Source organism: Hibiscus syriacus, unplaced genomic scaffold, assembly GCF_006381635.1.
Source record: "Hibiscus syriacus cultivar Baekdansim isolate YM2019G1 unplaced genomic scaffold, ASM638163v2 tig00111881_pilon, whole genome shotgun sequence".
In the NCBI taxonomy this organism is placed as follows: Eukaryota; Viridiplantae; Streptophyta; class Magnoliopsida; order Malvales; family Malvaceae; genus Hibiscus; species Hibiscus syriacus.
This window is the reverse complement of record NW_024063209.1, coordinates 610,865-623,197: the sequence shown is the minus strand read 5'-3', so window position 1 is coordinate 623,197 and position 12,333 is coordinate 610,865. Positions and strand designations below refer to the sequence as shown.

The window sequence follows — 12,333 nt, the reverse complement described above, 5'->3', positions numbered from 1 at the left end:
TGTTAACATGTCTGCTGGATTTTGAGCATCACTGATCTTTTCAAGTTTCAAAATCCCATCTTCCAGAAGAGACCAGATAAAATGATATCGCAATTGTATGTGCTTCGTTCTGGAATGAAAAGATGGATTCTTTGCTAGGTGGATAGCACTTTGGTTGTCGCAATACAAGACATTGTTTTCTTGTTTCTTGTCTAACTCTTCCAAGAAACTTTGGAGCCAAACCATCTCCTTGTTGGCTTCTGTAACAGTGACATATTCTGCTTCAGTTGTGGAGAGAGCAACTATCTTTTGTAGTTGAGAAACCCAACTCACTGCGGTTCCTCCTAGAGTATAGACATACCCTGTAGTGCTTCTTCTGATGTCAACATTTCCGGCTAAGTCAGCATCTACATAGCCTGTCAGTATCGTATCTCCACCTTTTAAACAAAGTGATTTGTTTATGGTACCCCGCAGATATCTGAGGATCCATTTGACTGCTTCCCAGTGTACCTTGCCCGGATTATTCATGTACCTACTAACAGCTCCCACTGTATGAGCAATATCTGGTCTGGTACATACCATGGCATACATGAGACTTCCAATTGTTGAGGCATACTACACCTTGATACATGCATCACAAGGCTCACATAAAAGGAAGAAGTAATAACTCTTCCAAATGATCCACTCGTCCAATCATTGGAAAAGAAGATCATAACAGAAGCATACTTACGATGACTTTTTTAATGGGATCCTGATCTTATTTAGTCAATATGTCTTCTGGAGATACAACCTTATGTCTCTTATCTTTCCAACGGTTCTTGAATCGCATCAATCCGATATCGGGAACTCAATATATGGCTATTTTACTGAAGACGGTGCATGCAGAAAATCCTATACGGGATTTTGTAAATATTACGAATTTTCAATATTTTTATTGATTATTTATAATATAACTTAATATAGGATGATGTATTATCTTTTAGGATTAGATTTATTATTTTATTAGGAATTAAGATTGGGTTAAAATATTATTTTTAGTTATTATTATTTTATTAGGAATTAGAGTTAAGACATGTTTAGTTTTTTATTATTTTATTCATTAGTTATTTAGGACCTTTAGAACTCAGCCCCTATATAAAGGAGGCTTCATTCAACTTTGTAATTCAAGATTTCTTTGATTAATAATACAACGAGAGTTCATTTTTGCAAGTGCTGATTGCCTTGTGCCTTCGAAGCTTCTTCTCCTTGAGTTCTTTCAAGTTCTTGTGAGGGAGATTAATCTTCACACTCCAATTTGCCTTTTCACCGCGACTAGGAGGGTTGGTTAGAGCCATATTATCGTGTTTGTCTTTTCATTGCGACTAGGAGGGCTCGATAGAACATTATCCATCGATTTTCCACATATCCATCCACGTCATCAATCATCTTCACTGTTCACCTTCATAAGGGAGATCTTTTGATTTCTTGGTTATCTTACTTTATTTGCAATTCCTTTATCTTTTCTTTATTTTTTTAAATCTTATTTCGTACAATGTTTCCATCACCTAAAAGAAACCCCAAAAACCCTAATTGTTACCGCCACCTTCCCCTATTCATTCCCCATTGTTCTTCATCGAGTCTAGAGCTTTCTAGGTTTGATTCTTCAACAAGAGCAACGTTCATCAACCCACCACCGCTTCCCTATCAATTGGTATCAGATTTGGGCCGATTCTTGGAAAGAAGCAAGCAATCTTGCTTGTTCTTGCACACAAAACCGTTAAGGTATCCCAACGGAGCCAGTCCAGAAAAGATTCATCATTTCAGGATGGGTGACAATAACAACAAGACACTTACGGCTATCTTAGCCACACTTACCCGACTCACGACTCAAGTTGAAAGATTTGATGAAATTGTGAGAGAACGACAAAAACCACAACTGGATCTACCAAACCAGAATCCAAGGCCAAACAATGCTGAACTTTTGGTACCCGGGCGAGAACAACCACGTTTTCAAGCACCCGAACTCTTTGCAAAACCAAAGTTCACGATCCCATCTTTCAAAGGAGACAATGATCCAGATAGGTACATCGAATGGGAAGGAAAAGTTGATCTCATATTCGCATACCATGACTGTCCCAAGCTAAACAAGTTCACCTCATTACCACACAATTCGAAGGATATGCTCGAACTTGGTGGATGCAAACAAGGAAAAAGATCCAGAACTTCCAAATTCCAACAATCACTTCTTGGACCGACCTCAAACAAACCATGAGGAAGCGATTCCTACCGACACATTATACACGAGAAGTTAAACTACGACTAGACCGACTTCGACAAGGTAGAAGATTAGTTGAAGAGTACTATAAGGAGATGCAGTCCTTACTCAATAGGGCTAACATAACCGAAAAAGAAAATGTCACCGTGTCAAGATTCATTGTCGGCTTAAACTCAAACATCATTGATCTTCTTGATCTACAAGGGTACGAAAACCTTGAAGATGCACTAAAGAAAGCAATGACAATCGAAGCACAAATCCAAAGGAGATCTCGATTCAGTGAACATTACCAAAGTACTTCATTCTCTTACCAAGGTAATCCTTCAAATCCTTCCTCATCTTCTACTCCATCTTCTCTAAAAAAGACAAGAGATGACAAACCTGACAAGGAGAAAGAACAACCAGCAAAGAATGACACATTTCCAGTCCCTAAAGATCAAATGATAATTTGTGAGGAGGTGGGGAAAGCAACAAAAAAAAGTTGAGAAAGAGGCAAAAGCAAAAGAGGTCACTAGTTATAAAAGCCAAAAGAATAATGAGCCATGAGAGGTTAGTAAACCTAAATGTGAGAAGAAAAGAGTAACTCAAAATCTATGTGTGAGCACAAAAGAATTGAGAGAGAACCTTCTTTACAAACAGCCTTGCATCCTTGTTCGCTTTAGGGAATCAATTGTTTCGATTTCTAACATTAACAAGGATTTGCCTAGTGTGTTTTTATCTCTTTTACAGGATTTTCGAGAAGTGTTAGGTGATCTACCTAACAAACTACCACTGAAAAGAGGAAAACAATGCCAAACCAATCTAATTAAAGGTTCCATCATACCTCGTCAAACATACAATCTCGAAGAAACCAAAGAGTTGGATTTGTTACAAAAAGGCTACATCTAGGAAAACCTTAGTCGTGACGCCATCTTAATGACGAAACATGATTTGAAAAACTCTACAGGCTTTATAGTTCGTGCACAAGAAATCCATGTAAATGATGAAATAGTAAAAGCAACACGAGACTGACCCACACCATCTTTCATATCCAATAGTTGTCGAATAATATTAGGTGACCCTCTTGACGGGTTACCACCTAAATGCCCTAATCACTATACCATATCAATGAAGAGTCACGATTTACGGGAGTCTAAAGATTCAAGGACGAATCCTTTTGAGGAGTGGGGGAATGATACATGCACCAGAGTCCATAATTCATGCTTCTTTGGACTAATGTTTCTACTCGAACCTATTAGAATAACAAAGTCTCGAAGATTCAAAGCATATCTATTCGGTAAGTATAATGTGAATGAATCATTAAACGATTCTAATGTTGCTCCCTTTAATATTTTAGATTCTAGGTTGAATCTTTTTTAAGAAAGGGAGGATGATACATGCATCACAAGGCTCACATCAAAGGAAGAAGTAATAACTCTTCCAAATGATCCACTCGTCCAAGCATTGGAAAAGAAGATCAGAACAGAAGCAGACTTACGACGACTTTTTGAATGGGATCCTGATCTTATTTAGTCAAGATGTCTCTAGAGATACTACCGTTTGTCCCTTATCTTTACAAAGGTTCTTGAATCGCATCAATCCAATATCGAGAACTCAAGATATGACTATTTTACTGAAGACGGTGCATGCAGAAAATCCTATACGGGATTAATACGGGATTTTGTAAATATTACGAATTTTCAATATTTTTATTGATTATTTATAATATAACTTAATATAGGATGATGCATTATCTTTTAGGATTAGATTTATTATTTTATTAGGAATTAAGGTTGGGTTAAAATATTATTTAGTTATTATTATTTTATTAGGAATTAGAGTTAAGACATGTTTAGTTTATTATTATTTTATTCATTAGTTATTTAGGACCTTTAGAACTCAGCCCCTTTATAAAGGAGGCTTCATTCAACTTTGTAATTCAATATTTCTTTGATTAATAATACAACGAGAGTTCGTTTTTGTAAGTGCTGATTGCCTTGTGCCTTCGAAGCTTCTTCTCCTTGAGTTCTTTTAAGTTCTTGTGAGGGAGATTAATCTTCACACTCCAATTTGCCTTTTCATTACGACTAGGAGGGTTGGTTAGAGCCATATTATCGTGTTTGCCTTTTCATTGCGACTAGGAGGGCTCGATAGGACATTATCCATCGATTTTCCACATATCCATCCACGCCATCAATCATCTTCACCGTTCACCTTTATAAGGGAGATCTTTTGATTTCTTGGTTATCTTACTTTATTTGCAATTCCTTTATCTTTTCTTTATTTTGTTTTAATCATATTTCGTACATTGTTTCCATCACCTAAAAGAAACCCCAAGAACCCTAATTGCTACCGCCACCTTCCCCTATTCATTCCCCATTGTTCTTCATCGAGTCTAGAGCTTTCTAGGTTTGATTCTTCAACAAGAGCAACGTTCATCAACTCACCATCGCTTCCCTATCACACCTTCTCCATGTGTGCACATTCTTCCTCCGTCTTTGGTGACTGTTCTTTGGAGAGTCTAAAATGAACACCTAAAGGTGTACTTATTGGTTTAGCATTTTGCATGTTGAACCTAGAGAGTACGTTGTTGATGTACTCAGCCTATGATAATATCGAAGTCCCCGACTTTGTGTCTCTCTTGATCCTCATCCCAAGAATCTTCTTTGCAACGCCCAGATCCTTCATAGCAAATTGGTTCGACAATTTTTGCTTCAAGTTTATAATCTCTTGCATGTCTGAGCCTGCAACGAGCATGTCATCAACGTACAACAATAAAATAATTAAGTTATTGTCGAACCTCTTGATGTAGCAACAATGATCTGCTTGGCATCTGGTAAAACCACTGCTACTCATGAAACTATCGAACTTCTTGTACCACTGTCTAGGAGTTTGTTTTAAACCATACAAGCTCTTCTTCAACCTGCATACCAGGTTTTTCTTGTCTGCCTCAATGAAGCCTTCTGTTTCCTCATATAGATTTTTTCCTCCAAATCACCATGAAGGAAAGTTGTTTTTACATCTAACTGCTCAAGATGTAAATTCTCTGCAGCTACAATTTTCAACACCAGTCTGATTGTAGACAGTTTCACGACTGGAGAGAAAATTTCATTGTAGTAAATACCTTCTTTTTGCTGAAAGCCTTTGACAACCAATCTTGCTTTGTAGCGTTTGCTCCCATCGTGCTCTTCTTTGATCCTGTAAATCCACTTGTTATGGAGTACTTTCTTGCCTGGTGGTAATTCAGCTAATTCCCACGTCTGATTTGACATAAGCGAGTCCATCTCATCTTTCATGGAAGACTCCCACTTGACTGAATCCTTTAACTGCATTGCTTCATCATAACACTCTGGTTCACCATTGTCAGTCAGCAACAAGTAGTGCAAAGAAGGTGAATAACGCTGGGTTGGTTTAGGAATTCTGGAGGAACGTCTCAGTTCTGGTGTGCCTGGTTCTTCTTGAACTACTTCAGGACTGATTTGAACATCATTTCCAGAAATCTCCTCGAACTCAGCAAATTCCTTTGTTTCAGCTTCGGTATTGGAGCTACTTGATTCTATGGTTGCCCTGTCTTTGTATATCACATTCTCATTGAAAATAACATCTCTGCTTCTGATGATCTTCCGATTTTCATAGTCCCAAAATCGATAACCGAACTCATCACCACCATAACCAACAAAGACACATTTATTGGACTTGGCATCAAGTTTACTTCTTTCAGCAAAATCTATGTGTAAGAAATACAACCAAACACTCTTAAGTGTGAAAGGTTTATTTCTTTTTTGCTCCAAACTTCCTCTGGTATTCTGCCATCTAAAGGAACTGAGGGCCCACGGTTGATCAGGTAAGCTACAGTGTTAATAGCTTCAACCATAGAAATTTGGGTAATCCGACATGTATCCTCATGCTTCTGGCACGTTCATTCAGAGTTCTGTTCATGCGCTCTGCTACGTCATTTTTTTGCGGTGTCATGAGAACTGTTGTCTCCATCTTGATCCCATTGTTTGCACAGAAATCTCTGAATCTACGATTTATGTACTCTGCTCCATTATCAGACCTCAACCGCTTGACTTTCAGACCAGTCTCATTTTCCACCATGGCCTTCTATTTTCTTAAGGTATCAAAGACTTCTGATTTCTTCTTCAGAAAATAAACCCACACCTTTCTTGTAGAATCATCGATGAACGTGACATAATATAATGAGCCTGCAAGAGATGGAACTGGAGATGGTCCCCATACATCAGTATGAACAACTCTAACTTTTCAGCCTTGGGTGTCTTACCAATCATTGCAAAGCTAACTTTCTTTTGTTTGCCAAGATGCAATCCTCGTATAGTTCGACATCTACATTCTTTAGATCCGGTAGCTTTCCTTTGACAAAAGTGTCTTCATCCCTTTCTCGCTCATATGACCAAGCCTTTGGTGTCATAGGTTTGATTTTCCATCAGTATCTGCTGCAGAAATGATATTCTCTAAATTTGAGGTTATATAGAGAGTACCAGTCTTTTTACCACGAGCAATGACGAGTGCTCCTTTGGTAATCTTCCATTCACATTCTGAAAAGGTTGTACTATAACCTTCTCCATTAAGCTGTCCTACAGAAATCAGATTTCTTTTGAGGTCAGGAATATGTCTCACTCCTTTCAGCGTCCAGGTGGTCTGGTTTGGCAACTTTAGTCGAATGTCTCCTTTTTCAACGATGTTCAAGGTTTCATCATCAGCTAGATGAACCTTCCCAAAATCACCACTGACATAGTTCTCCATGATTTCTCGGCATGGAATAGAGTGGAAAGATGCCCCTGAATCCAAGATCCATGATTCAATCAGACTGTTACGCTTAAAATCATGGCATCACCTGTCTCCTCTATCACGTTGGCAGATTCCTGTGCATCGGTATCTTTCTTCGGTGCTCGACAATATCTTTTAAAGTGACCCTTCTTGCCACAATTATAACAGATATAATATTTCTTTCTCATTCTTATTTTACCTTCTGGATTTGGATCTTCCATGATTTGAATTTCTTTCTGAAGTTCTCCATCTAGACTCCGTGTGCAAGGCTGAGGAGGTGATGCTTCACCCGATTCTCTCCGTCGAATTTCTTCGCTCAATACCAATCTCGAACATCGTCGAATATTAATTTGTTGTTTCCCGACGAGCTGCTAACTGCTGTAACAGTAGCATTCCAACTGTCTGGTAGAGATGATAAGAGAATTAAAGCTCAACTTCATAATCGAATTCAATTTCCACGGAACTCAACTGGGTTGTGATAGTGTTGAGCCACTGATGCCCCTTCTGCCATCCGCAAATTGAATAATCGCCTCATCAAGTGAACTTTGTTTGAGGCTGATGGCTTCTCATACATACTGGAGAGAGCCGCCATAAGACCCGCCGTGGTATTTTCCTTTGCTATGTTGAAAGCAACATTGCGGGACAACGTCAGTCGGATAACTCCGAGGGCTTGTTTGTCGAGAAGGGCTCAGTCTTAATTCTTCATGCCCTCTGGTTGTTTTCCTGTGAGAGGTTGATATAGATTTTTCTGGTACAGAAAATCTTCAATCTGAATCTTCCAAAAGCCAAAGTTTGCACCATCGAACTTTTCAATTTTCACCTTCTCTTCGTCTGCAGCCATCGCTCCCACTCGAATCTGGCATCTTTGGATCGTTTCTAACAATTTGTGCGAATCACCGTGTATTATAACACCTCCGTCGACAAACTCGTATCACCGACAAAATTTTTACTATTCACGAAATTCACTATTCACGTTAATAGTAATAAATAGTAACCTCGTAAAAAATTGACAAAATTTACAACCAAAAGCTCTGATACCAGTTGTTGGAAAATAAACCGAGTACAAATAATTTTCCTATAACCAGATTAGTGAGAATGCGAAATAAAAACGGAAAAATAATACCCGAAATTGATAACGGAGTTCAGCCAATTTTTGCCTACGTCTCCAGACTGCTATAGATCTTTTACTAAAGAGAGAAAATTTACAGGTGTTTATAAAACATTCACTACTCACAGAGAACTCTCTAACTCTTTAGTATTGGGAGAAAGAAATTGATTTTGGGATGATTTTAAAGCTAAATAAGCTAGGGTATTTATAGTTGAAGCTTAGGGACTAATCTTTGAAAATATTCTAAAGTGCAATGACTAAATGTGTGATTAACCCAAGCCTAAATTCAACAAAATTAGGTAGCCCATGTTTTCTTCATTTAGCCGTCGGCTGCCACTAAACTTCAACAATTATGGATGCCAAACATTTGTTTTGTCTTTACTTTTCAACTTCAACATTATGTTGGTTTATCTTTTGGTAGCTGATGCTATTGTAGAATCTGTGTATGAAACTCTTGTTTAATTTGTGAATTTCTCCCTTTATCCGCAAAATATTACATATGTATTTCTATGTTGTATCGTTGAGCTATGTGGTGATGTTAAACCCTACCACAAGTTCGGGTTTATTTGTTTCACGGAAAATAGATTCCGGAAAATAAATTCCATAAATTAATTCATTTCCTGGAAAGTATTTTTTATGGAAATCATTTTACTATGTTTGAATAATGTTGTATAATTCATTTTCCACTAGTTGCTAATTTTTTTAAAAAAATTCTTTATTATAAACATCAAAATACAATGAATAATTTTTTGCTAGTTGCTCCTCCAATCACACTGCTTCACAATTTTTTTTATCCATTCACTATTCTTTTCAACATTATTTATTCTTTTCATAATATTACGAATATTCAATCTACTGATTGATTAATTCAAATCGAGTTATAAAAAATACAACTAGTCCTATTTTCTCCGTTTACAATATCAAATTTCAAATAAAAATATCAAGAACAAGCATACAGATTATGCATTATAGGAAGAGAAAAATATCAAGAAGCATGAATATACAAATTGAATGTCATAAAAACATAGATAATAAAAATACAGAGAAAAAAATAACAAAGTGAAACGACAGTCGATAGTCCATGAAAGCACAGATTCCTTTCGGTATAAAGTATAAAACATGGTGGAAGAGAAATTTAATAGCATAAAAAGGTGGAAGAAAATGGCCAAGTGCTCCATGCAAAGACATGCATGTTCTTTGCATCACAATGGCTACTCCCTTACTATACAAATCTCAGTTCCCTCAAAAACTTGCCTAAACTTTTAATGCTTCCCTAAATTTGATGCTAAAGTTGTTTTGTAGGCCTTTCTTATCGGCACCTGCAATATTCCCGCCCTGCATCATCGCTACAAACTCATTGTAATCTATGCGTCCGTCCTGCATATGAACCGTAAAATACAATATTAGTGGATAATGGCATATTGGCAACAAAGTTCTTTTTCATGGTTCTCTTTTTGAAATGAAGGATTTGGTTATATCAATGGATGCATTTAGGGAAAGGGATATGATCCCTTTCTTTCTTCTTTCTTTCTTCTAGCCAACTATACGATGAATAATCGAATTAAAATTAAAAAATAAAACAAAATCACTTGCATTATCTTGATCAACTTCTCTGATCATTTCTTCAAGGAGAAGATCCTCTATGCCAAACTCCTCACAAGCTTGTTGGAACTCGTCCGGAGTGATGTAACCGCTGCCATCCTTATCAAAATAGAAAAGGCGGCAAATAGATGGTCTTCCTTCTCGATTTTGTTTAGGTGCAGTGTTGCAGCTACGAATTCCCCGTAGTCGATCGTGCCACTGTTATCAACATCAGCCTGTATGGTTGAAGACATTTGCATTAGACACAACTTGTCATTGCTTATTCCCAATTAATACAGTATCATGTACAGAACAAAGATCATAATTTGGGTCTTATTCTTACTGCTTGCATAAGATCATAAATTTCAGACTCTTTAAGATTAGCTCCAACTCTTTTAATCCTGCTTTAAGTTCTTCGAAGGTGATCTGACAACTGCTGTCGGCGTCTATCATCTTGAACATTTCTTTCAGGCCAGCTATCTCTTCTTCAGAGGGCTCTCCGTGATTACCTACAAGGGAAAAAAAAAGCAAAATAACAGATAAAAAAAACTAGAAAATCTAAAGAACGAAGTTTTAAACATAAACATTATGATGAATGGGTTTCGTACGGAGCATCCACCATTGTGTCTAATCATAGCATTCAAGAGACTTATTCTAAGGGCCATTTTCTTCAGCTTATTCATTGCGGAAAATGCTTCATACGACTTAAAACGCAGAATCGAGAGGCTTGTCAGGAGCAACACCATCAATCTGTATCCAAGGGTGGCCTGCATAGGTTTTGAGCTAGTAGCAACAGAAAAATTGATAGTCAGCGTCTTTTGCCTCTTGGAGCAACAGAAAAAAAGGCAAAAACAATAATGAAATGGAGACTTAATAAATCCTAAAAGTTCTATGGTAACAAAAAAGCTGGACCGGAGTAAAAGAATGCGACTTATACAAACTTCATGTGCAGTTAACCGTCTCCTAGGATCAGAATCAAAATCAAGGTCACCATGCAAGACCTCTTCGAATATACCTTGCTCGTTTTCTACATCATGACCGTGAAGATCGAAACATAATCATGATGATGTAAACAAATGGGCAGCTAAAATAATTGTACTTGGCTAAATTAAAAATAGAGAAAATCTTATCAATTAGAAATTCCTTACCTGCCCAAAAGGGAGGAACTCCACTTAAGAGAATGTAAAGAATTACTCCTGCACTCCATACATCTGCTTCTGGACCAACGCTTTCGTAAGACTTCAGGGGCTACATAGTATGGGCTTCCGATCACATCTGTGATCTTTCACCTGCATGGAAATGATGACCAAGAGAGTGTTAAATAAAGCACATCTTCACTTAATTCCTCTACCGGTGATGGCAAATCATGTGGGGTCAAACTTTTTAGGTATTTTTGCTATATTGACAATGCAAACTGAAAATCAAAGCATAAATAAAGCTCTTTAAATAAACATTTTACAAGCAAACCAAAGAAAGCTAGTAGCAGATATCATCTTAGAGCTAGCAGCATTTCATGGCACCCAAGTGTCACAAATCATTTGAAATGTAATGTCTACGACTGATAGAACATATTTTTGTAATTTTACAAGGCATTGTAATGCAATATCACATTTATGACAGGAATTATTTGCATGAATAAGCTCTCCCTGTCAAAGAATTTCTTAATTTCGAACCATGCAGTTTCAAACGGAAAATGAAGATTGAATTTGAAAAGACTTGGTTAGCTTGAACATATACAAGGGGGAATACAAATTGAGCAATTACACACTTGTCTCAAGTATTTTATCCTCCATTTGTTTTCTTTCTTATTGTTGGGTAATCGAAGAGAATAAGATCAAACAGCCTATACCTGGCTTAAAGAAAATCGATAATCCAAAATCAATATCCTTGAGAAGCGAGTCCTCCTGCTTATTGACAAAAGGAAATTCTCAGGTTTGAGGTCTCTATGCATAACCCAAAGAATGGCAAGCTTCCACAACCCCGACTATAGTCCTCATAAGTGCAGCTGCCTTTCTTTCTGTATAATGTCCGCGCTGAATAATTCTATCATAAAGCTCTCCACCAGCACACAACTCCATAACGACATGAACTGCCACGGCATCCTCATAAGCTCCTTTTATAGATATAACATTTGGATGCCCAGCCAAGTGGTGCATTATCTGAATCTCTCTTCTCACATCCTCTACATCCTCATCAGTTAATAACTTCCTCTTTGCGATCGATTTGCAAGACTTCCTCTTTTCGATCGATTTGCAAGCATACTCTTTTCCAGTTGACTTCTCCACACAAAGGAAAGTCGTCCCGAATTGCCCTTGTCCTAGTTTTCTCCCAAGGCTGTAATGTTCCTTGAAAATACCAGTCCTCGTTTGTAATACCGATTCCTTGAGCCCGGCACTGGACACCCTCTTCTCATGAGGGAGATTGGGTTTGACTGGTTTTCGGGTTCAGTTTCCAGTTTAGCCTCTTGTTTGGTCTCCGGTTTTGGCATTGTCACTTGCTCTGGAGTTTTGTTTAGGACTGGTAATGGCAATTCAGGCTCTCTAGCTGCCATCTCACTCCCGGTTTTCCCCATTAGAATGAGAGACCGAGTCATCTGGTGATCGAGACCGCCACATTGCTGCCGAAACCGATTGGAAAAACCCAT

At 37.7% G+C, this 12,333-nt stretch overlaps 1 protein-coding gene across 1 annotated transcript; it reads right to left on the bottom strand.

Annotated features, from left to right (window-relative positions):
- Nucleotides 1-9,748: 9,748 nt before the first annotated feature.
- Nucleotides 9,749-12,333, bottom strand: LOC120172839 (calcium-dependent protein kinase 1-like). The gene is made up of 8 exons (XM_039180196.1): nucleotides 12,065-12,333; nucleotides 11,669-12,023; nucleotides 11,539-11,593; nucleotides 10,838-10,906; nucleotides 10,631-10,716; nucleotides 10,309-10,513; nucleotides 10,033-10,198; nucleotides 9,749-9,968 (listed from the first exon to the last, which is right to left on the bottom strand). Exons 1-8 carry the CDS (start codon nucleotides 12,331-12,333, stop codon nucleotides 9,749-9,751), a joined length of 1,425 nt encoding a protein of 474 aa, XP_039036127.1.